The sequence below is a fragment of the Aythya fuligula genome, chromosome 3, assembly GCF_009819795.1.
Source record: "Aythya fuligula isolate bAytFul2 chromosome 3, bAytFul2.pri, whole genome shotgun sequence".
Classification (NCBI taxonomy): Eukaryota; Metazoa; Chordata; class Aves; order Anseriformes; family Anatidae; genus Aythya; species Aythya fuligula.
The window spans coordinates 11,491,723-11,517,787 of NC_045561.1; the positions used below are offsets into that span (position 1 = coordinate 11,491,723).

The 26,065-nt window shown below is 43.9% G+C and overlaps 2 protein-coding genes across 2 annotated transcripts in view; both read right to left on the reverse strand.

Moving 5' to 3' along the window:
• COMMD1 (copper metabolism domain containing 1) overlaps positions 1 to 18,203 on the reverse strand; it is a 75,139-nt gene extending 56,936 nt beyond the window's left edge. The window contains exon 1 of the mRNA XM_032185092.1: positions 17,976 to 18,203. Within this exon, the coding sequence (XP_032040983.1) occupies positions 17,976 to 18,197 (222 nt within the window). The 5' untranslated portion in view covers positions 18,198 to 18,203. The remainder of the gene's footprint in view (positions 1 to 17,975) is intronic.
• A 362-nt stretch (positions 18,204 to 18,565) lies between these two features.
• Positions 18,566 to 24,916, reverse strand: CRLS1 (cardiolipin synthase 1; the record flags this gene model as incomplete). Its single annotated transcript, XM_032185672.1, has 7 exons — positions 18,566 to 20,333; positions 21,669 to 21,760; positions 22,063 to 22,131; positions 22,363 to 22,448; positions 22,919 to 23,048; positions 23,597 to 23,734; positions 24,791 to 24,916. Coding segments are annotated over 7 exons (729 nt in total), but the record flags the coding sequence as incomplete, so codon positions are not given.
• Positions 24,917 to 26,065: the final 1,149 nt, after the last annotated feature.

Consider the following 26,065-nt stretch of genomic DNA (forward strand, 5'->3'; position numbering starts at 1 on the left):
CAAAGATATTACTGAAGACATTTTCTTTGAAATTCACAAGAAAACCCATCAGCAATAAAGGTCTTCAAGCAACTAAACAACAGCAACTCATTGTAATATTCTTCATCCGAGCTTGGAAACATTTAATTCTGGCACAGGAAACCAGATAAAAGTTACAAAGAATGAAAGAACAGTTAAGGGCTTCACTGATCTTCCATCTCTTTTCTTGTACAGACACTTGTACAATTTAAACAAGCACAGTTGTCCTCCTATGAATGCTCATATGAATGTTGGCTGTTCATTCTGAATTCTGGACTTCAAGCTCAAGGAAATGTCTTAATTTAAGTTGGCTAAAAATTATAGTTCTAGTTATATTCTGGACAGCATTACAATTTTTTTCCATTATTTTTAACAACGCTCCTATGTAATAACAGTCAGAATGAGAAATTACAGTGAATATTATTGCTATTTCTAAGGATTAATTGAAAAGTTAAAAAAATGAGTGGTTCTTCTATGTTTATAACTAACAGCAGATAAAATGCATCTGATTATAGGCCTCCCTCTCATGCTTTTTAAAAACTGGGAGCTTAGGATGAGTGTTGAGCACCACCAGGACAGTGAGCAGCTGTAGTCCAGCTCCCACTGCAGCAACAAGATCCCACTGCCAGAATGAACAACAGATACACCTTGGTACCATTACTGAAAACTCCTCAGGACTCAGAGGTGTTGAAATCTGCTCTATCCACCCACTCCCACAGCTGAATCACTTTCAGCATTTGTTCAAGAGGTATACAGACAGACCTTGAAGCGCAGGATCCACTGCAACACCGTGAGTCACTCCCTACCATCAATGAGACATGTTAGGGTATTTCTAAGCTTTCAGATCTTGAGCTAAGTATGTGGTACGTGGAGATCCTGCCTTCTTCTCCACCTAATCTCTTCTACACTGCTCCACAAGCATACTTTTGCAATATAACATTGTGGCCCACTTTTTTTCTTTACAGACTATCCCAATCACGTATCAAGAAGCGTTGTGTTAGAAGCATGACACCAAGGGTAGATTTGTATTGGCTATCACAGATGATTTATTACTTCGAGACAAATCTTCAGCTATCAAAGATTCCATTTACATTACTACAACTACTCATTCAAGTGACTAAGGCACCATGAAGTCTATTTTAAAAACTAGAGCCTGTAAGAGACCTTTTTTAGACATCAAAAGCTTCCTCACATTATATGCTCTGAGATTTGTAAAAACATGCACTTTTTCCTGGGAAGCACGGCTTATGCACATCAGACAATGAGCAACCCATGACAGCTTTACTTTCCAGAGACTGGGTAGGTGTTTTTAAGCAACAAAAAACAGATGTGGTCACAGACTTTTGCTTGTATTCATCTTCAGTTGATACCCATTATCTCTTTGAATATAATTCAGCCTATAAAAACATGACTTCAAATACTATTTCCTTAATGGAACAATATTTGGTAATCTGGGGAGTTTTGTATTTGCTTAATTAGATCCATTAGACATGTGCTTTGGTACACAGAAAAGGAAAACAGACTTAAAATCATTCTCTCTTCTGAGAAATAGAGCCTGACAAGCATGCAATACTAGTGAGAAACAACAATTGGCAAAATCCATTGGGAAAAAGAACACACTTCATTTCCAGAAATAAAACATGACTTGTCAACGGTAATGCAAGAGCTCCAGGAACTGGCCATGACGGTGTACAGGCATTTTCTCATCCGTCCAAGGGAGTTAGGCAGCTTCTAGGGCCAACGATAGCTTCAGGCAGGAGGTTAAGTACGTACTAACCAGCAGCTCTCCCAAGTGCTGCTGATGTATCCAGTCCTGTAATAAAACGGCTATTCCCACAGACGTTCCCCAGAAATTAATGCAGTAGACTTTCCCACGTTTCTTAAGATGATAGAGGTTTTGGACTAGTTGGTAGGCTGTCTCTCACAAACACTGCGTGTCAGAGTCTGTGAGCTCTCCTGAGAACTGGAATTAAGACAAAATTAGATGCAACAGCCTGCACTGGAAACGGCGATCCATCTTTTGAAAAAAAAAAAATAACAGAACTAGAGGTCTGTCCACCTCACCAAAGTCATAATTCAGAAATCACAAGTGACTTTAACAATCCATTTAACCAAAGTACAAAGATTTTAATTAAAATCTTTAAGTCTTCATCCATGGGATTTCTTTCATTCAAGCTCCATACTGCACCCAGTATTACTTCAGTTTGCTTTGTATTGAGCTGTAATACAGTCAAAGTGAATATTAAACCATTTGCTTACAGAAAAGAACTGACAATCATCAGGAGCACAATGTATTTTGTTTGTACACCCACTGTTTAATTTTTTCCTAGCGGGTAACAGAACTTGTGCAACATCTCCTTCTTATTCTAACCCATAAAGCCTTTTGATTCATTGCCCAGGAGACACTAACCAAGTCAATGGATATCCAGTGGACATGTAAGTATTTTTAAGGTTGGGTTTCCCTGACTTTTATTTAGCTGTCTTCTTGGACGGCTCTCACAACACAGTAACAAGAAAATTATTAAAGTGATACTGCAGATGGGGAAAACAAGCATGTGCTTGCGATGAAGTGTCAGGCCAAGTACATCCTTCCTGCATTTCTAATCTTATTTAGCTTATTTCACACAGACTTATCAAGTGTGCACATGGAAGATAAAACCGTTCTGAATGGATCATTTGCATGCTCCCCCAGTTTCTTCTCCAAGGTTCCCACCAAGCAGAAACCCCCAAACCCAATATCTTATTTTTTGCATATAAATTCACAAACCCCAATGTTCTCTGGTAAAATTCCTTTCTCATTTGAACACGAAACTCAGTAACAATTGGATAGCATATACATAGCTATTTTTGGCTTCGCTTACAGCTGAATGCCAAAGAGACCTCAGTACTAGTTTTTAAAACCTTCTGAAGTTACCACAACATTTTTTCTCCATCCTGTCCCTACCATTAGTCTGTACATCTGCTAGAACTGACAGTTCGGCCTCTTAACTCCTTAACACACCACTTCCTAAACTTATTTGCAGGAGGTGTCTTTTTTTTTTTTTTTTTTCTTTTTGTGGTATGAAGGCTCGTTTGATGACAAAAGGAGGATGAAACGTTGATTAAAACAGGCAGTCACCACACGAAGTGCAACCTGAGCCATGCTCCTGTGGTCAGAGAGAACTTCCTGCAAACCTACAGCGCTGGGCTCAAAACAGCATCCCACCCCAACCCAAAAATCATCTCTGGCAGAAGGGAAACTGAGAATCATAGGGATTGCTCGGTCTGCGCCTACTTAAAGATTCTGCCTGTGCTTACAGAACAAGAATAAAAATGAAAAAATACAACAAAACAAGCCCACCCACTAATAACATTAGTCTTATCTAGATCTCTAAATAATGCCTGCATACTCAGATTATGAACGGATTATAAAAGCTTGGATTTTAAGCAATAAGCATAAAGAAGAAGCACCACCCCCTTCCTGAGTAATAGTTTCCAAATTACTTGCATTATTTAAAATAGAAAGAGGAAGAAATGTGTAAGAGAAAAAAAGGCAACGGAAATGACTTCTCAGAGAGCAGACAAGCACTGGACAGGTTGGAGAGAGGTAACAGGGAACTGAAAAAATAAGGAAATGTTCTACTAATAGCAGATACACATACATCTACTAGGGTCATAAAGGACAATAAAGAATATGAATCAACTGTCCATCTTGGCCTTTACTCAATTGAATTACAGTAAACAAAAAAAAAAAAAAAAGTATTTTTAAATGAACTTTGCTACCATTTTTCTCCCGACTTGAGTCAAATTCTTTGCTATGGTTTAGAAAGCATTTTGCCACATGGGGCGGAGGCAGAGAAATGTCACATTTCCAGTAGTTCTTCAACACGAACTAGCCATGCTATGGACAAGTTTGACAGGTTCAGCCTTTTTCAAACAAATATGCATACACACGTGCTCCCTGAGCTATGCTTCACCAAGGCCAAGTTGCCTTTTTAAGAATGTATAAACCTCTGCAGGTTACATTATTCAGCCCAAAACAGTTTCTTCTTCAGTCCTCCTAAAAGAGCAATATTCAGAAACAAGAATGTTCAACAAATGGAAGCCATTCGATGCAGTATTGCTAAAGGAAGAGAGGGAAATAAAAGAGAAACCCAGATAGGGCAGAATAAGTACCAGATGGTAAATACAAAGAAATTCATGGGCAAGAGCAAAAGGCGGAAAATAGACGGACGGACAGATAGAGAGACAGCCCCAGAATTGGTGGCATGACCAATTCTGAAGACACCACGTGATGGACATTTTTTCTCCTCCTTTTTCCTCTTAAAATAAATGAGAACTGTGTTTATCAGGTTTCTACAATCATTCTGGGAAAATTACTTGCTGTCGTGGACTATTGCTTCATGTTTAATCTCATTTCACTTAGGAGGGTTAAAAATAGAAGTTGGATCAGCTCGTATTTTGAGGGCAAACGGAAAAAAAAAAAGCCATAGCCTTGCCCTGCACGCAGTAATGGGGCAGGCATTAGCAGAGCTTATCGCAGTACTTTGCAGGCAGTGTTCTCGTAAGTAAAATCAGGGTCTGGGAACGAACAGCTGGAAAGCCTGTCCCTGCCTTAGCTCCTAACCCCGCAGACACATCTCATAGCAGCAAAGCGACGAGCGCGTAGAGGAGACGAGTTCACAGACTGCACAGTTTCCAGGGAAGCAGGCAAGAGTGCTTTGCCATCTGGTCACTCGTCAGGTATTTTGACACCTCGTGTTACGTGCTGACAGGCCCAACAGGTGAGAGGTGAGCTTCCAGTCCCCGGAGAGCAGGCGGCAGGTCTTCCTCTTGGCACGTACAACATGCTCGTTCCTCCTGTCAGCTCAGTGAAATGCAGAACACGTTCCCCAAAACCAGGAGCAGCCTTTGTAGTAGTTAACAGCTGAACCTTTATGAGGGCAAGGGGGCAGCAGGTCAACCTGTGCATTGTAAGAGTCACAACTTTTCTGTACAGGTCCCACTCCCCCTGTGGTGCTGGAAAACACCACCGGAGCCTGGGAGCAAAGCGCAGGCTGGGACGCTCAGCAGAAACCTTTCCTCGCTTTCCCATAAAGATTTAAATACCATTTGCTGTAACAAAAATGCTCTTAGAACTAAATCTCATAAATGTTTTGGAAAAAAAGAAAAAAAAGTTCAAGACTAAATACTCATCTTAAAGCATTTTCCAGTGGAATCGCATTAAATCTTTATGACTGTAATTACCCCAGAGGGAGTTCTCCGCTTCAATCACATTAGGATCAAGTCATCTATCAGTAGAGCAAGCCAAGTAATCAGGTTTTCCAGCAAATCTGTAGGAACAACTCTCCTCTTCTTTGCCTCCACAGCCCGCTTGCGTTGCTCTCACGAGCTGGACACGCACGGCTGCAGTTTGCTAAGCTCGCAGACACACAGCCTGTCAAAACTTGGTGCGTAACAAAATCCAGCTTTAGGCTTTACCATCATAGGCTTCAATGGCAAAAACTTCAGCCCTAAAATGCCCCAAGGCAGCGCCATCTCTGCCATCAAAAAGCATCAGTTCACTTTTCCCATGGCTCTTCTAGCCCCATCTGACCAAAAGCCATACCCATCTTTGATAAGCCCCTTGCCGTTTGACCACATGGGCTAGACAATTTCTCTAGCACTCACTTCCCATTACAAGACTGATAAAAGATTTAAATGATGTGTAATGATATGAAACGAATAATGAGCAATGAGCAACCACCACCCTCCTAGAGGCAGCCAGATCCCTCACTGTCCCTTGGTCACGCAGGAGACTCGATGCCAGGGTCACACACAGAGGCACGCATGTGGTCGCTTGTCAGGAGCCAGCAGGCACATCCAGTGACCGATGGGGGAAGAGCCTTTCTGCACCAGCTGCACGTGCCTTCTGGCTCCATACAGCTCTCAAGAACCCTCTTTCAACCCTGAAAGGCAATATAACAACCCCTCGTCTCGAGGGCCCACCAGGAGAGCAAACCACAGACGTGCACTGCAAATGCTGGGGGTGCAGATGCCAAAGCAGGTGGTGTAAAAGAGGGGGGGAGATCTCAAACAACAGGGTCTAACCTCAAAGCCCAAGGATTATGGGCTCGCACATCACAGAAACCCAAAACTCAAAAACTTGAGCAAGTCCCCAACAAGAATCAGAGCTGCAGCTTATAACCTCCATCGGAGGTCCTGCTGGGCGAAGAGCTCAACGTGAGCCGGCAACGTGGGCTTGCAGCCCAGAAAGCCAACCACATCTTGGGCTGGGCAAGAGAGGGGATTGTCCTAAATGTCCTGTTTCTTCTTCTGTAGAAAAAGGGGGTCATAGATGTTTTGTACGCTTAAAAAAGGTTTAATAAAGAACACAGAAGAAATCCTAACTGCTACAAATTTGTAAATATTTATACCATCTTCGATAATGTAAAACCAAAGGGTATTTATATAACCAGCCTGGTAGAACAGCTGATCAATTACACTCCAACCAGAACTGGCAAAAGGAGCATGAATGAATCACGCATCAGACACGACAGTCTTGAGTCAACCAAGTCACATGCGAACGTCAGACACCAAAAATTGTCTGCTGCTCCCTTAAGGTGCCTGCGTGCATCTTAAGATGTTTCTCCATCCTGACATGATGGTTTTTAGAGAACTGCAGAGCAGGAAAAGAAAAGACTACCCACCGGGATGAGGTAGGAATCGCTTGGCAGAGATCCAGACACATCCCGACATGAAAAAAATCTCACCTTATTTGGAAAAATAGGGAATTTCACTCAAACTATATTTGTATTGCAATTTTCACTGTTAGAAGAGAGACGAAAAAAAAAACAATCTTTTCAGAATATATTACCATACCAAATGAGAGAACTACAGAAACATTTCTTAAACCAATGAAAAAGAAATCCCAATTTTAAGTCCAAAAAAAAAGTGTTTGGCAAGGCTGGGTATAATTTCACATTTGCTCTACGCAGTGTGTTTTATGATTCCTTTCACCAAGATTCGGCTGCAGTCTGTTTGTATTTACATGGAGCCACACATCAAACAGCGTTGTTAACAGGTAAATGTGGAAGATGCCAAAGAAGGAGAAGGAGGAAAAAAAACATGTTCCGAGATCACTGTCACCTTTCCAAGCGAAACACGCTGTCCTGAAGCAGAGCTGGTAAACAGACACTGAACTCCACGGGGAGCTGAGGAGGAGGGAGGAACAGATTTGCTGTGCAGCTGCAGAAGTACCCAATTTTCTAAGAGATCGAGTACTCCTAATCAAATCTTGGGCCGTCAGCTCTACGCAGGTGCTGGTGCACTGCAAACAAAGCGAAGGGTAAACCTCACTTTGTGCAAAGGGTCCGGTTTGAAATCATTGGCTGGCTAAATGTGTAAGATGATTTGCTTTCCTTGTACGTAACTACTGGTAATCAAACAACGTGATAGAAAGCCTGCTGTCCTTAACCTTCAGGTGTTCTGAATGCGTAACAAAAGTGCCTCAGAACGCGAAACCAGTTTGGTTTTCCCAATAATGAATACTCCTAATCCTGTGCCACGGAGGTCTTGCAACTTCCAGACAGATCAGGCTTAGTCCACATATTTATTAAATGCATTTTAGAAGTTACTGCGTAGAAGCATCCATCATTATGGATAAATACAAAATAAAAAAACCCACAATATTAAAGGTTTTTTCCTTTAAGGACATCACTCACTTCATCTTGCCTTAAAGACACAGAACCTCTAGGGATGAATTTGAGAGCCTCCTCAGTAAGCTGTAAGCAATCCTTCTACCGAAGGAGAGCCCCCAGGGAGCCAGGCAGGTTGCTCAAGATGGAGCTCAAGTCCTTGGAGGGTCTCACCTGGCAACTTCTGCCCCATGGGGCTCAATGGCTAAAAACAAAAGACATCACATAACAATCATGGTTCCTGGTATTATTATTTTTTTATATAAACTATTGCAAATATCAACATCCTCTGAGCACACTGAAGAGTTCAAGGCTCCACCACACTCAGTCACCACACTGGGAAAAAAACTCCAAGTACAAGTTGTAAAATGGAGTAATTCCAGCAAGTCCCATAGAACTTTCACCACGATTTGAGTTACTGATATTGAAAGATTTTTTATTTTTTTAAGTTGATCTAAGCAATTGGGTACTGCACTTAACACAGTAGAAAAACTCTTACACATCACACCCATACCATGGTGACTACACATTACCAGGAATGGAAAACTTCAACTGCTTAGCAAGTAAAGAGGTGATATAAGTGTCGCCTGAATTTCTTTGTAATACTGTGAACTTCTGTAGCTCAAGTCAATGCCACAGTATGGTGCTGGCTATCCAAGGCAGGAACAGCTCTTTCTGCTGCTCTCTGCTTGTCCTGAACTTTCTGTGAAACACTGATGTGCATATGTCAGCAGAGATGATGGTCACTCCAAGATCAAATAGTCTCTTTCTCTAGTAAGATCAATCATTACTCACGGTTGAAAAGTATGTATATATGAAAAAAAGAAGTCTTTTCTGCTCAGCTGTGCTGCATCTTGACACTGGCAAGGTTGGAAGAAGAATTTTTCCTCCACTGCCAACTTTAGGGCACTCCTGGAGCAAGAAAATATTTATTCTCCTTCACAACAGTAGTAACAAGCACTATTTTAAAAGTATCTGATCACAAAAAATACAATTTCAGTGCAGTCTTGGGTAGAATAAAAAAGAAGGGTTTATTACTAGAAACATATCGTACTTAAAGTGGAAAGAAAGGTTAAAACTGGACTAAAAAGAGAAAATTTGAACAGTTGAACTGTGTTGGCCCAAACCTCCATCAAACCCAGGATCCTTTCTGATGCTGGGCATCTCCGAAGGAGTGTAAGGAAATGATAAGCAAGGACAATTTCCCTGGTAAGCACTCCCAGCTTCCACATATTCACAGCCTGTGGACTTCATGAGCTACACATCATACCCAATGCTCTTGACAGAAAGCAGCTTTCCCCTCTTGATCCCACTGCTGATGGGGAGGACGCTGGTGCTTGCTCCCCGCCTGCAGCTAAGCTTTAGGCTCCAGGTAAGAAGCCAGCAGTTCCTGAAGCTTCAAAGTCAGAATGCAAAACAAATAATGCTCCTAGGTGAAGTTCTGATCACTCTGTCCAAGGTGAAATTAATGTAAATGACAAAAACAACCAAATCACTAGCTTGCTCTGGATGGTCTTCTAGTTTCTCAGTCTTTCATAGAAAACAGAGCAGGCAAGACTCACATGTAAGCACAGCCTTCACTTTTCCTTTTAGTTCTTCTTCAGGCATCAAACAGAAGGAAAACGAGAGACAACTCAAGTTCCCACCTCTTCACAGGCCGCATTTAAAGCGGAAAGACAATTAATACTAGTCCAGGAAACCACCAGAACTGAGGCAGAAGGTGGCAGTGACTTCATCATCCTCTTCAGCATTTTCCCCAAGACTTTTGGGAATAGGAAATGGAGAATGAGTGTTACTGAAATAAAGGCACGAAACCACAGCTGAAGCCTAAGGGGGTCTTTTCCCCTTTTCGCATATACTCCACATGGCACGTGTTAGACAAATACTAATTAGGAATAGTGGAAGCATTTAATTTGTAGCAATGAACTTGAGAAATCAAGAGCTAACTCCACAGTTTTCAGTCAGACTAGACTCTTCTGAAGGTCAATGGAACGACTGCAGCAACCAGATGGGACTCATGAATTCCAGCACAACCAAAATACTTTATTCCCTGTGCACGTGTATGGGCCCAAGCAAGTGCACACATGTACATATTACCACGATAAACTCACCTGTGGGGTTTCGTTTGTTTGTTTTTTTTTTTGTTTGTTTTGTTTTTGTTTGTTTGTTTTGTTTTGTTTTTTTTGAAGGAAAACTGTTATTGATGACCAAACTACTACTTACTTGCAAAAATCCTACAGATATGACAAAAACTACGTATTTGGATGGGAAAAGGGAAATGAACGGGACACAAAACATGCTAACCACCAGAGAACCCAGCTTTCTCACCAGTATGCTGCTCTGGAAGCCAATTGGCAGTCACCAGATTTTCAGCAGGGCATTATTAAGCTAAAACATAATGCAACGTCATCATAAGCATCGAGAGCTGGCACCTACCTGTCTGCTCTAAACATGAGACTGTGGCCACCACCTCCACAGCCGGGACAGAGCACGTGGATCTCTAGAGATAAAATCAGAAAGTACCCACACCAGAACTGAGGAAAAACCGAAAGAGGCTTGCTTCTAATTTGAGCAATACAGAGCTTACCACATCAATGACGCAAGTTTGCCTACTTCTTTTAATTTACCACTTGTCTATAGATAAGGAGATAAATAAACGATGTGATGCAAAAGGTCAAGTAAACCTTTAAACATAAAGTAAGCCCTTTTTAATTAAATGGCACGGTTACAGTATATCAGCACTTTACAGCCTCAAATGAAATGAGTCTATGACCGCTCTCATTAGGAAGTGATCTTTCATCTCTGTCTCACACCTGAGTTAGAGAAAATACTCCTGATTAAATAAACTGTATTAGAGCCCTTCTGTTTCTGCCTGCCTTCAGGAGGTGTGCTTGTTAATGCCCAGCAGCAGGAGTGCTAAAATGTTTGCAGTTTGCAGGTGCAGATGAGAATCCTCGCTCAGGCCACGTTGTTCAAAGGACAGCCCAATTGGTAGGAAACTGCTCACGCTGCAAGAATCCCTCACCTTCATATCCCGTAGCTCCCAGCAAAAACACTGCCTCCTGAACACCTCTTCAGTAATTAAAATAGTAACGAAAACAGAATACGAAAGGCTTGAACTTCATACAAACACTGAGCTCTGCAATTGGAGAAACTGAAAAAAGAGTAAGAAATAAAGAAATGCAGAGTGATGAAAGCGTATTGTTCTTATTAACATACAAGCAATAAACCGCTGCTCGAGGCAGTGAAGCACGGAGCCTACAGCTACTTGAAATGTCCTTCAGCCACGTACAATCCTGCAGCTGCCTCTCCAGCCCATTCTCTTGAAGAACTTTTCCCCTCCGGTGAGTGTTATTCCAGAGCTGCCAGCCCCACCAGCCCCTACTTGAACTGACCTCATATACACGTACCGAGATCTAACATAATTAAGCATGGAAGCACTTTTACCATGAACGTTTTGAACGTTTTTATCACTACAATATAGCAGACGGTTTTTCAAGTGAACACGCAATTTTCTACCCTCCTAAGATGATGTTGAAATAAGATCAAAAAAAGGAACAATAACTGTAGGCATGTAAAGGAACAGAAAATGCATGCCCTGACACCAGACCCCACAGAGGTGGCAGCTGGGCAACGTAATAGCCGTGTTTCACTGGATTAAAAAACAACTGGGGTTGTTGTTCAGCTGTCCCAGGCAAACATCAATTTAGATAATGATCATTTTTCTCGTGCACGTCCCATTTTAACCCAGCAGACATGCCCACCCTCCCGCATAAAACTCTGCACAGAGTTATTGTTAGCATATCTCTGCCTAGCCCAATAAAATTACTCAAAATTAGCACATTGGTGGGAATGAGAGGTTTCACACCATGTAGGATGCAGATTTGGGCAGAAAGCATCTGATATGGACACAGTACTTGCTGATACCCTCTTACAGGCTAACTTGTTGACTTTTACCCATATTGAGAAGAAAGAACCTATCTAACTGGCACTCATTTTCAGTGAATAGATGCAGGAATAACTCCAGGCATCAGAGAGCAAGTCATCTTTCCTGGTAACTCTTGTCAAATGATTTCACCTCAGCCTTTGGATTGAGGCCGCTCTGCCTCTGAGAAGCTTGGGCTTCCAAGGCAATCGTGAAGCGTTCAATAAGGAGCCCAGGACAAACCCACACATGTGAAGAATCACAAGTTAGCTGAGAGAGGGAAGAACAGCAGCTCTCTTGCCATGCCAGAAAATGCAAGAAGTTTGGGTTTTCCCCCCCATCAATGGCTGTCAGCAGAAACACTGAAGAAAAGGCCTCTACCCTCCCCTGAAGGAGACACGAAGGCCTCCATCCTCCTCCAGCTTTCTGCTCGGACTTCTCCCATAAAGGCAGACCCCTTTCACCAAGATCTATCGTCTCTTCCCTCCCAAGCAGCAGCATTAACACTTTGGGACCCCTTCTCCAGGTGACAACAGCAGCTTGGTCAGGACAGGACCACAGTTGGGTGACAGCCTTTAGGGACACGATGCACCAAAGGCAGCAACCAGCCCTCGAAGCACCCACAGCTCCCCGGTGCTCGTCCCCAGAGTTTTGTGCTCTGAGCAATTTCATCTGCTGGTGGCACTGAGGTTTTCCCCCCCTAAGCCTTTAGATCGGATTTTGATCAAAAGGTTTCTTCCCTGACAGGCAGCCTCCAAAGGCACAATGACTGATAGCCACCAGCAGCAACGGGGCATCTCACAGGCTTCTGGATGGGAATTAAATAAGCTGTGAAGGCAAGCAGAGCCAAACGACAACAGTACCATCAGCTTCCTGGCTTAAACAGCAGGGAAATAAAATACCACTGTTGATAGAACAGCTGGTAGGAATAGCAGTGTGATTTCTAGTGGAAATGATAGGAAGATGGCTAAGAAATGCTGTCCTGTGCGATGTTTTGGGTGCATTTCCCGTGCTGGATATCAAATGTTCAGTTCTCCCACAGTACTTATGTACATCCTGATTAATATTTTACCAGCGACATACTGCTGTATTCATTACAGATGGTAACACCCTCACTATTTGCAAAAAATAAATCAAATATAATATTTATATGCCGCGTGATGAATTTTCGTTGTCATTTAGCCAACGTACAACTTGTTCTGAAGCAGAAGTGAGCCGGGACGCTTCCAGCACATTCGGTAAATTCAAGAGCCTGTCGCCACCAAAAGGAAAAAAGTGGAATTACTCTAGATGTAAAGTACTTTTTTTATTATTATTTATTTTTTTTTAAACCACAGGAACTAACTCAGCAAATAAATTTACATCAGGAGGAGACAAATTTAGTATTTTGATCAGGACAAAGAAGTCTTTGAAACCCAAAAATGCTTGGGGTGAGAATTTGCAGGAGCAGGTCTCCCCCCATTCCTCAAGGCTTTGTAAATGTATGGGATTGGGGCTGGGAAATATGCAAGCAGAAAGTAGAAAGTAATTGACAAAACATTGACATGATACAGTTCTCCAGGGTCAGCCTTCCCAGAGCTTTGTTCTACTTTCTAGGAAATTCCACAAGAAATGAGATGTAAAAAAAAGTAAAGGTCAATAGAGATAAATTTAATAAAGAAACGTTGTTTCTCTATAAAATAAGTCTGGGACCTTAGAAAGAGGCCAGATTATTCAAGCACATTCTGCAGAAAAACACACACAGATCTACGGGGAGGAAATGGAACAGCCAGAAGAAGTGGACTGTCAAGATAAATTTTATAAATAAAATAAATCAAAGTAAAATAAAATAAAACATAAGACTACACAAAGACCAGGAAAAAATAAGTCCTATTGCTGCAGTACATGGGATACACTTTTGTGGACTCTATTCATTTACACACATTTCACAGGTGCCCTGCTTTTCATGTGCTTGAGAAGTTACCGTGCTTTGTATACACAGAACGCAGGAGGGTACAGTGAAGTCCTTCACTTTATTTATATAAACTCTAACAGAAATAAGTGGCTGATTTATGCACGGACTGATTCAGAGTACTGATTTATGATTACTACTTAGAGGACACGAAGTACTACAGCAGTTAAATAGTCACAAGGCCAATGAATCTCTCTGCTTCTAACAATGAACTGACAGCTTGAGTATACGTCAGGAAAAAAACAAAAACAAGCGAGGGGAGTGAGGTACTGTTTATCCCATCCAGATTAGGTGCTTACAATCCCTACAGAGACAACAGAAGACAATAAAACACATCTTATCTTTTCCATATTGACCACATAAGAACCTGGGCTCTTAAACAAGATGTCTGAAAACAAACAGCACGGCTACTGCCCAGCACAATATATTTGGTGTGATTAGGTGTTATTATCAATGGAGACACCAAAAGTTACGTCTTGCTCTAAATTTCAGGTGCAGATCACTGCTACACATGGGAATTGTCTGCACGAGCAAGTTCTCTGACTCTCTGCTCCTGTTCTGCTGTTTGTTCCCCCTGCCTTATCCAAAGAAAGAAGAGAAAGATATATATTAAAAAAAAAAAGGAAAAAACACAAGTATTGATGTTAATACTTTAATCACGCACGTTTTTCACAATAAATTAGATATAAGGATTGGAATAGATTTACTCAGCCATTGACAAGGAAGGGACAACACATCTTCAGGCAGAGCTTGCTCCTCCAGGTACTGGGGAGACACTAGCATTCAAGACGTGTGTCCTAAGAGTAAGATGTTACACATATAGGAACACTTCTCAAGTCCACACAATTTGAGAAGCTGACACGACACACACACTTAAATTCAGAGAGACACTAAAAGTATTCCAGGCAATTCCCTGAAGAATGCAAGTACACATTTTGTGGTTCTCGGCTGTTGAAGATTTAGTTCAGCAACTTGTAGGGCCAAGGCAACTTGACCCTCAAGTCTCCCCCTGCCACGTTGTTCAAACAACAGGGAACGTCCCACTCTGTATTTATTCTCTGTGTGATGGCTTCAGATGAGACAGCCAACGCCACAGGCAGAGATTTGTAAGCTAGCTCTGAGAACTGAAAAGGAAGCATCACAAATAATACCTAGGACAACGGGCAGACAAAAGCTCAAGCATTGGTACTTCCAAAGCATAACTTCTACCTCCCCACACTAACAGAAGCATGAGAGATATGGCCCTCTAAACAACCTAAAAGCCAGGGGATTTTTTCAGGATCTCTGTGGTTCAGCATCCTGAAGTATCCACAGGACTTTGATGTTACTTCCTTTAAGTGCCCCACTAGATGTAACGACACCAAAATCCATGCATACTCATCCTGAAGTTGTGCCTGAACAAAGCATTGCTTATTGCTTAGCTTAAAGCTTCAACTTTGAAGTGCACCAATCTGTACAAAATTTGACTATTTCCCAGGAATTTCACCCGTAAGGAGATGAGCAGAGTTCTGGGCATAAAGGCAAGCAGACAAACACCTGATAACAGCGAGATGCTACCTTGAATTGGAAGGTGTGACCTCAAAGACCACAGGTGTTACCAGTTCTGGTTCTTAAAGCAGCACCTGGGGAACATGAAATCCTTCCCCCATCAGACTGCCAGGCTCCTGACCTGTATGCTGGTGTTACAACAATGAATAAACATCTCACATTTTTTTTAATCATGTTTTCTGGGGCCTGAATTAACATCATGTAAAGAACAACTCAACTGTGCTTGAATAAGACCTGGCTTTGAAAGGGAAAATACGAACACCCACAGACACAACCAGAAAGTCTTAAGTCCTGCAAGAATCAGAGTTTCGGATTCAGGTGGCAATATTCATGTCAGCATTTTCAGGGTATCAGCTGAATTTGATCATTAAAGAAACTACGGACTCTACATAAAAGCAGAAAGTAAGTGCTAGCATCCTCATCAAATTCCAAATCTATCAACTATGTTTGCAAAGTTTCTCTAGCTATTTCCTCTGGATGTGGCACTGGTTTTTCTTCTAGCCTCAAATACATCATTTTGGCTGAGCAGCTGTCACACTCCAGTCATGGCTAAGGAGCTACATGTTTCTGTAAAAACAGTGCATGCATAGAGTTTGGAGAACATTCCTATGAAGTTAGCATTTATCTGAAGTTACTACATTATAGAACTGCATTGAAATGAGTAGAAAAAAATACTACTTGTATTTGCTGGTCATCTGTCACAGGTAATCAAAAGCACCTCAAGAAAACACCTAGAATCATAGAATCATAGAATATCCTGAGTTGGAAGGGACCCTTAAGGATCATCAAGTCCAACTCTCGACACCGCACAGGTCTACCCAAAAGTTCAGACCATGTGACTAAGTGCACAGTCCAATCTCTTCTTAAATTCAGACAGGCTCGGTGCAGTGACCACTTCCCTGGGGAGCCTGTTCCAGTGTGCAACCACCCTCTCTGTGAAGAACCCCCTCCTGACGTCCAGCCTAAATTTCCCCTGCCTCAGCTTAACCCCGTTCCCGCGGGTCCTGTCACTAGTGTTAATGGAGAAAAGGTCTCCTGCCTCTTGACAACCCCTTACGAGGAAGTTGTAGACTGCGATGAGGTCTCCCCTCAGCCTCCTCTTCTCCAGGCTGAACAGGCCCAGTGACCTCAGCCGTTCCTCGTACGTCTTCCCCTCAAGGCCTTTCACCATCTTCGTAGCCCTCCTCTGGACACTTTCCAACAGTTTCATGTCCTTTTTATACTGTGGTGCCCAGAACTGCACACAGTACCTAACAATCTATGAAGAACAGGTGGGTCAAAAATAAGAAGGGTCACATCTGAAAATAGCCACCAGAACAGAGGACAGCGAGTAACAGTAAAATCTGGCTTACACAGATTTAGAGGAAACCAATTTCAAAAATAAACCATATGAGTGAATCAGAAATTCTAATCTAGAAAATCCAGAGAAAAAGGTTGAAATATTAGCCAAAATACACAGTATGGAAAGAAAAAACATACAAAGTATTCACCTATTTTTTTAAAGAATACGGTAAAGCAGAAAGTTCAGTTCATGGCTTTCTGTTTTGTCTCCCACTGGTCCTGTGGCTGCCGAGTAGGACTCGAAACATCCTGGCTTTAAGCCAAGGAATCAGGACACGACACTTGCGAGGCATTAGTAATGCCAGTCACCATCACCCCCTAAGAGGGAACAGAGTACAGACGGTGGGTCTGAGGAACTCCAGTTTGCTGCCCACTGTACAAACTGACATTGATTTTGTTTTTCTTCAGTGAACTGACGAAAGAAATCACCTCACACCCTGCTTCCCCTCACTCGCTACTCCTGGCTATGCAGACCAAGCTGCTTCCTTCATTCACCTCTGACACTCAACTGATCTTTTCATGAGACAATTTAGACTCAGGAGCTACAGTCTTTCTGTTTCTCTTCCTCTTTTTGAGTTATTCAGCAACCTGACAGAGAAATCCAGAAAGCACTGCAGTTGTCAGAAGAGGCAATGGATATGGCCAAAAGGGGATAAGAAAACCACCTTTTGAATCATAGGATGGTTTGGGGTGGATTTTGGCAACAACACACTGCTCAACTGGCATAGTGCATCTCGCAGGATAGCGGGCAGATCTGACTGCTGTGGCTACCAAGGCAGATGTCTTCAGGTGTGAACAACAATAAAGAAATTACAAATCAAAGTGGTACGTTTCACATACACGGTTCCTTACCCTATGGACAAACAGGGGGTGCTGCTGCTAACGGTGCTGTGAGCACGGTGTAATTATGAAAGATTAAGCTGGAGCTGGTGACTGCTGCCCTGTGGTCAGGAATTAGAGCAGCACCTGCTGCGCTAACGTGTGTTAGTGCTAAGATACCACCCCCTGATACAAAGTTAGGGATGGAGAAACAACAAAAAGATGTTTTACAGTCGTTTACCTTTTGAATAGAATACATGCTTTTGACCTTGTAAGAAATAAAAATATAAAGAGAAATAAAAATATAGAGAGAAATAAAAATATAGAGAGAAATAAAGCCGGTATCTTCTATTTTTTTTTTTGACATCTTCCTGCCATACAAAATGATCCAAGGTAATTCCAAGTATTTCTTAGAGAGCTGTAACTTAACATATAGGGTTGTTAAGGAGAGATGAATGATCTTTAGTAAAAGAAGGAGCATAAGGTAACAGCAGGTACTGATAGAGGACAAAGCAGATGCTGCAGCTTTATTTAAGATGCCAAGGAAGGTCTTAGAAAGAAAACCCGCACAATATAAGAAGCTGGCTGCTACATAGGGGGATGCGGGCGTTACACACCCAAAACCAGACCCAATCTCCCGCTCCTCCTCACGGGACCCCCCCGACCAGCCCCGTGCCGAGCCGTGGGGACCCCCCGAGCCCCCAGCCCCCGGGGGTACCTGCAGGAGGCCGCCCATCTTGGCTCGCAGGGCCGCGAACTCCTCGGGGGCCGCCTCGGGGTAGAGCTGCCCGCGGAGCAGCTCGGCCGTCAGCGCCGCGTTGCCGTGGTAGGCGGCCTGCGCGATGCCGCTGAGCAGGGCACCCAGTGCTTTACAGCCCTCCGAGCCCGCTCCCAGTGCCTGGCACTGGTGGGACTGGTGGGACTGGGGCTGCTCGGCCATGTTGGAGGGGCGGCCCCAGCGCCTCGGCCCGCCCCGCCGCCGGCTCTCGGCTGGCGCCTGGCGGCCGGGGCTCGGGGTGGTGGCCGCTGCTGGCAGCTCGGGGTGGGAAGCTGAGGCTCTCGCCTTCCTGGCAGGGTGAAAGCGAGCTCTGTGGGTGAGGAGGAGCTCGTGGTTTCGTCAGGAGGAGCTCAGGGTGTCGGGGTTGGAGCCGGCACGGAGCCGTGCCCGAGGTAGCACTCACGCGGTGGAGGAGAAAGTGGTGGGTGATGTTCCTCCTCACGGGTGGGTGAGGGATCGTGTGCTCCAGCCATCCCACAGTAAGCATCAAGCACCAACCAAATCCGCACCTCAAAACACAGCAGCTCTACAAGAACTTTATTTAACACAAATGTTTAGGCACACGCTGCCAGGCAATTGTACATTTGATTTACCAACACAAGTAGTGACGCACACCAGCATGGATCCTTCACTGTCATCCCTTCGCTATTACACATTCACAAACGTAACTATAACATTTGCTATTATCACCACTATTTTTCCACGCCTTGACAATGCAATGTTTCAAAGTTATCCATGAATTAAAAAAAAAAAAAAACATCCCCCAGAAGACACAACCTTAGAGGAATGACCCGATGCAGTGCAATAAATCTCTGCATCTTGAACTGTACTTCTGTTAAAATGTTCCATTTTTACTAAATATTCAGGTATTTTAAGGAAACTTCCATACAATGTGCTTTGTATCCCTTTGTTGTAAGACACAAGGTAAACCACAAAACGTGGGGACAGTTCAGAAAGAGGTACTAATAAAAATCAAGTGTTTTCGCTGTGCACCACTCTATACAAGTTCAAATATAAAAAATATTAAAATGCTTTGTATGTACAGGCATATACAGTCACAAAAGAGCCTACATGCTCTCAAAGGAAATGCCTATAGCAAATGTTCTTCTGTTAATACAGCGGCATCATATACCACCTGATTTCAAATATTTAAGCCCTTCATTGTTGTACTTTTATGACATACAAGAAATATCACGTGTTGCTCTAAAATATAAAATATAAATTATGATCAATACAGACTGTTCTGCTCCATACTTTATTCTGTATCTTTCTGAAAGCACAGAACTGGCAAAGAACACGGACCAGGTGCCTGTATCTGAGTAGGATTGCTATATACCTCTTAAATCTGGAGGAACAGGAAAAATCACCAGGATGTGCATCTATTATTTTCTTTCAGTTTCTCTGTTGATTTGGAGAACTGTTAACACGCTCACTTTCTCCAGTGGAGCTGGAAACACAGGAGATGCCATTTGTTCCAATCACTAGAAATTAGTACTGTAGTAAGAGGAATGTATCTCCGTGCCTAATTTGGCTACAGACTCTTCAATGCACAGCTAACCACTCCCAGACTCAAAACACTCCTCTGGTGAGAATATTTGCTCCTATTAAAAAATAAAGTAAATATGAGCAGAGGGGAAGGGGCAGGGGGAAGTAATAACCCTTCAATGGCCTGTCTGTATCACCATGGAAAATGAGATAATGCTTCCTCTTACTCCGCCTTAAATTTCTAGAGATTCTGCTCCTCAATGATATTCTGTCTCCTGCTGCAAGCTGAAATGTGTCATTAAGTCCTAATAAGCAATGCTGCTTTATTGACTTAGGTTGAGGTACAAATTTGCTTTAAAATTGCTTTTTCTTCTCAAAATTGTTCAGTTTGTTGCACGAAGATGGCGAAACAGCTGGAGAAAAGTGCCTACTTCTGACTTCAACACCAGTATGAAAGTATTCAAAATGCACATGGCAGCAACCAGTGACCTGTGTCTTTAAGAATATTTTTTATTTGATTTTGTAAACAACCTTAATTTTAAACAAATTAAAAATACATTGAAAATTCTCTATTTATATACACAGTACATGTTCAAACTTCACTTCATTGTGTTACCATGGTTTAAGCAGAAAAACAGGTTTCTATCCAAAGCCCAGTTGAATTACAACCATCCTCTGCAGTACAGCAAACCATCGTGCCCAGACACGGTCCCTTCAGCAATACTTCATTTGTTATTTATCACCTGAACAGTTTTTCGGCCGTAGTGGTAATAGCTGTACGCAGATGTTACCGTCGTGAACGCTGTGATGCACCTTTGGGAGAAAGAGTTCCTGTAAGTCAGGTGAGTCCGAGTTATGACAGTAAATGTTAACACTTGTTTTAAAGAAGGGAAGAGACAATCATCTGCTTCAGTTTGTAGCCTGCAGAATTTTTACCAGCGTGGGAAGTGACTGATGTGAGAAGCTATCCCTTGGCTGCACAAAAGGGGAGCATTCAGATAATAGGAAATACTTGAACTTAGTATTTCAACAAGCACCAAAGCTAAAGCTCAAGTTTTGTATTTGGCCTCTTTTTGTCCCTTCCCGGGCATTAGGAATTTCTAAATGAGCAGTGCTCCTCTCTGTCAAAGGCTGGCACCGTTCACTTGTGAGTCACTGTTACAGTCCTGCCCCTCGCTGCCACTGCCAGGCTCGCTGACATCATTGTTGGAGCATTCCTACAGCATCCTGGTAAGTTACACCTCACATTTCTTTATTACTCACTATACGGGAACTCTCTCAAGAGTCCCAGAGAAATAGCAAGGAAAGCGTCTTTCACAGAGACAGTTTTGGGTCCGGCTTTCCAACGGGATGAAAAACACACTTGACTGTTAAGATAAAGGTTCCTAGCTCCTTAAAAGCTTTGAGGCTGTTTTTCTGTTTTGTTTGCTTTTTAAAAAAGGCAAGTAACGCTGGATCTTTCACTACTTTAAACCAAGTTACGAAGTAATGCAGCCATCTGCAGTTCTGCCTCTTTGTTCCAGACTCTTGCCTAAGAGCTGAGGATAAATAATGCCACAATTAATTGTTCAGGTCTGCAATGACAGTGACGGGAAAGGCCATTATTTAAAGAAGTACACCCCTGGTGGCCTGTTTTCATTTGATCTCTTCCCTTTTCTCCCCTTCCTCTCTATAGCCCAGGAGGAATCATTGACTTCTTCAGGTACTTTATTTAAAGAGGCTTCAGAAACCAAGATTTCAGGATAGCAGGTAGAACATAAAATAGAAGAAAATATCTCCTGTCTGTTTTTACTGTTATCAAGATTGTTTCTCTAGGGACGCTAATGGCACGAACATACACAGAACACATACAGCTTTTCTTCTCACTCTTCTTTTATACTAATCTGAACATACACTTTGCACCGTGTCTACTCTCAAGACTTGTTTCTTAGCTGTTATTCCTAGATCTTACCTAGTCTCAAAATAAGTGCCAATAAATATATAGCTGCTGTGTCAGTTAAGAATAAACGTGCAAAAATTCAGCCATAGGGGGTCTATGACATCATTTGGGCACAGTTTTTTTGTTCCACACAATTAGATTAACCTCAATTACCAGTTTCGTAAGGAGTACGTTAAATTATCTGGGAAAAAAATGAAGAGACGAGTTACCATAATGTCTGCAGGTAGATGCTGTCCACATAATCGAAAACAGGAGCTGCTAAAGACGCTGCCACCAGAAGTAGCTGAACAGCTGTATTCATCTGATAAAAGCAAAATTAGAAATGTGATCAAAACAAAGTGCACTCTCCAAGGAATACCAATATACACTTTTAATACTTGTTTAAGTAAAAGTCTATATACTACTACTTAAAAAGTACCAGAAAAAAAATATTTTAAAACTTCTTTTAACAAACTATCTTACACATTTGAAGTTGCCTCCAAATTAGTTGGCACTACATTGAAACTGCACTCAGCAGCAGCAGGAAACAGCTTCCTCCCACCAAACTACAGCTCGCCCCAGCTATGGAGAAATTTATCTTTTCTAATGAGTTATTACTCTTACCTTGCTAATGAATGTTGGTTTTAGTTGGGCTGTAGCATAACAGGGATTAAAATACCTGCTGAGTGTTCTCTGTTAGGAGAGAAAAGGGGAAAAAAGGCAATTCTAGCAGATTCAGTTTGATACACCTCTTAAGCTATCGACCCATGTTTTGAGCAACCATCAAGAAGGAAAAATCTATTGGTTACAACCTGTTAATGCTTGCTCATTTTATATACACGTAAAAGTATGTTAAAATAAGATTCAATCACAGTAAAAAATGATTACATGCTCATAGAATTTTGTTTAACGCTACAAACTTACTGGTGGAGAGAGAGTTTTGTATCGCACATAAAAAACAGCAGCGATGAGTGCTACATCCCTCAGAATGATCATGGAAGTCAGTGAAACTGAAAAACCAAGCCAACAGGATCTAGTGAAAAATCACGTCCACGACTAAGAACAAAATGAAACAAAAAAAGCACAACACATGAAGCAAGAAGAAATAGCCACCTGCAACTTCTAAACTTCTAGGTACGACTGAAGATTTTTAATGTGACTTCTGAAAGGGTCTCATGTGAAGTCTTAAATCAATCCGTCCTGAGAAATCTTTTGATATACCTGCTGACTACTATTGCTTTGAAGAAATTACACTTGAAAACAGCAGCAATGCTTTTTGATGTGTAGATCTGGGCGGGGGGCAGAGGTGTGTTTTTTGTTCAAGTATGTAACAGCAGCAAATAACAAAGTACAACTAACTGGCAAAACTAAAGTTTTGAGCAATACAGAGTTTTCCTTCCAGAAACAGAAGAAATATTATCACACATAGGATTAACTTCTGTACCTAACACAGCATTGGCAAGTAATGACATTTTCTCACCTGGGATAAGATTTGCACAAGTTAGGCTTACGTAGAGCACGCTGATGAGAATTTTATCTGCCAGAGGATCAAGAGCACTTCCCAAGGCTGATTTCTGATTAGCCCAGTTTCGTGCAATAAATCCATCCAACTAGGAAAAACACAATTCAATATTTTTGTATTAAAGAGCTAAGAATACAACAGCTTTTATGTGCTTCTGTTACAGAAAGATTTCCTGAATGGCATGACACAGGACAGCTAGTTTAAGTTTGATGAGATATGACACCTGTTAGCTGATACTTGTATCACTTTTTTTTCCCCCCCATGTTGCATTCCAGATTCTGGAAGCCTTCAAAGATATTCAGTTCTCATTATTTCAAAGAAAAATGAAGAAGATGTCTTAAAGTGCAGATCTCAACAGACCTCTGGGTGCATGAGCACTGGCTGGACAGTCCCCACATGGGGATGGGAAGGAACCCACCCGGCTAACCCCACTGCTCCACCAGCACCAAGGTACAGGAGCTCACCACAGTGTCACAAAGGACACGTACAGCATTTCTAGAAAACGATGAGCATAAAAACGTGTCTGTTCCTATAATTTACTCATTCCTATTCTATTCTCTCAATTCCAACGTACGTCGATGGGGTCACCACACCCCAGGCTATCCCCAAAGCATCTCCAAACCAATGCAAACGTACCAAATCTGTTACGCCAGCCAAAACGAAGACACCGAGTGCAACGTTGAAATTTTCTTCAACGATCAAATAGCCCAAGACTGGCGCCAGACCCATCCTCGCCATTGACAGTATGTTTGGGATCGTCCATGGGTTTTCATACTGCAAAGCAAGAAAGGAGAAACTTCAGGCCAGGAAGGCAGATCCTCGTTTAGCACGTAATGACAGCAGTCAAGGTAAACAGGGGGCTGAGGCAGGGAAGCCCTGCAGATGTTGGCAGCAAGCTGCCATTTGGGCAGGGCACAAAGCACCTGAGCGGTAAACATTAACCAAGGCTTTGGTTTGGCAAATAGGGCACCACGAGAGAAGACACAACTGAGAGAAAACCTCCCCTGACAGACTTCCTTGACAGGTTCCCCTGACAGAAAGACCCTACCCAACAGCAGATTCCCTGACAGAAATACTCCCCCTGACAGAAAGACCTCCCTGACAGAAGATTTCTCTGAGATTTTCCTGACAGAAAGAGCCCCTCTGACAGAAGATTTCCCTGACAGAAAGACCCCACCCCAACATACGATTCCCCTGACAGAAATACTCTGACAGAAGATCCCCTGACAGAAAGACCCCCTCCAACAGATTTCCCTGACAGATTTCCTTGATATTTCCCTGACAGAAAGACCCTCCCCGACAAAAGATTCCCCTGACAGAAATACTCCCCCTGACAGAAGATCCTCTGACAGAAAGACCTCCCTTGACAGGTTTCCCTGACAGAAAGACCCCCCAGCAGAAGAGTCCCCTGACAAAAATACTCTCCCTGACAGAAAGACCACCCTGACAGAAGATCCCCTGACAGAAAGACCCCTCCCCAACATAAGATTCCCCTGACAGAAATACTCCCCCTGACAGAAGAGTTCCCTGACAGATTTCCTTGAGATTTCCCTGACAGAAAGACCCCCTTGACAGAAGATTCCCATGACAGAAATACTCCCCTTGAGAGAAGATCCCCCCCTGACAGAAAGACCTCCCCTGACAGATTTCCTTGACAGGTTTCCCTGACAGAAAGACCCCCCCGACAGAAGACTCCCCTGACAGAAACACTCTGACAGAAGATTTCCCTGACAGAAACACTCCCCGACAGAAGATCCCGACAGAACGACCCCCCCGACAGATTCCCCTGACAGAACGACCCCCCTGCCACTCCCCCCCCCCGCCACGCACCAGCTCAGCGCAGCGCCCCGCCGCGCTCCTCTCCCGGCACGGCTCCTGCGGCGCGGGGCCCCCGCTGCCGGCCCTGGGGTGCCCGAGGCGGCTCCAGAGGGCGGCGGCGGGGAAGGGCGGCGGGGGGAGAGGCGGCGGCGGCGGCGGCCGCTGGCGATGGCGGAGGAGCCGCGGGGGCTGCCCCAGGCCGCCCCCCCCCATGAGGCAGAACCCGCCGCCGGCACCACCATGGCGCCGCCCCCCAGCCCCGGGCGGGCTCCCTAAAGCCCTGGCCCCTCCGCCGCCACCTCCACCTCCACCACCGGTGCCACCGCCGCCGTCTCCCGGTCGCCTCCTCCCCGCGGTGCGGAGGAGCCCCCAGAGCCCCCTGCCGAGCCAAGCGGCGGCCAGCATGGTGCGAGGCGCCCGCTACCCGCGCTGCGGCCCTGCCCGCCCGACCCAGCGGCCTCCCGCCGCCGCCATGGGCCCGGGGACAGGGGGCGGGCGGGCGGGCGGCGCCGTGCGGCCGCGCACCGGGACGACGAGGAGGAGGAGGAGGAGGAGGAGGAGGGGAAAAGGGGAGGAAGGCCGGGGTTTGGCGGCGTTTTGCGGCCGCCCCCGCCGCTTTACGGCAAGCAGGGAGCCGCCCTACCTGAGGGAGGGAGGGGGCGGCCATGAGGGGCGAGCCCCGCTGCAGCCCCCCGGGGTTTTTTGGGGGGGTTATGGGGAGAGGTACTCGGTGCGGGCTCGGAGGGCTCTCAGCCGGGTTTGCTTTGGCTCGAAGGTAATGAAGGAGAGTTTGCTTTGTTAGCTCTTGTGAGGTGCTTGGCCCTGCCACCCTTCCCTACATAGAAGGGTTTTAACTCGTTGCTGGGCTCGGCTCAGCCCCAATTGAGGCAGGACCCCCTGTGCTCACCCACCCTGATTACCTGTAATATTCAGCAACTGGTAAAAGAACTGAAAACCCTAAAACAGCAACCTGTCAGAGTAAGCTGCTAACCTCTTTTTGCCCCCAGGGTGAAAGACAGTTGAGAAATGCAGTTTGCTTGCTCTCTGACCTCGATAACGTCCTGCTTCTGGCACACCAAGGGGGAGGCACCCCTCAGTGGAAAAGGGGAGTGAAGGTAGATAATGGGGAACTAGACCTGTGAACACCTTCCAGATGTGGAGATGACATGAAATGGCCACGCTGCCATGCAGAGGGACCCCAGCAGGCTGGAGTTGGGCTGGCAGAATACTGATGAAGCTGAGCAAAGAAACAAAGTCCTGCACCTGGGAGGGAACAAGCCCAGGCAG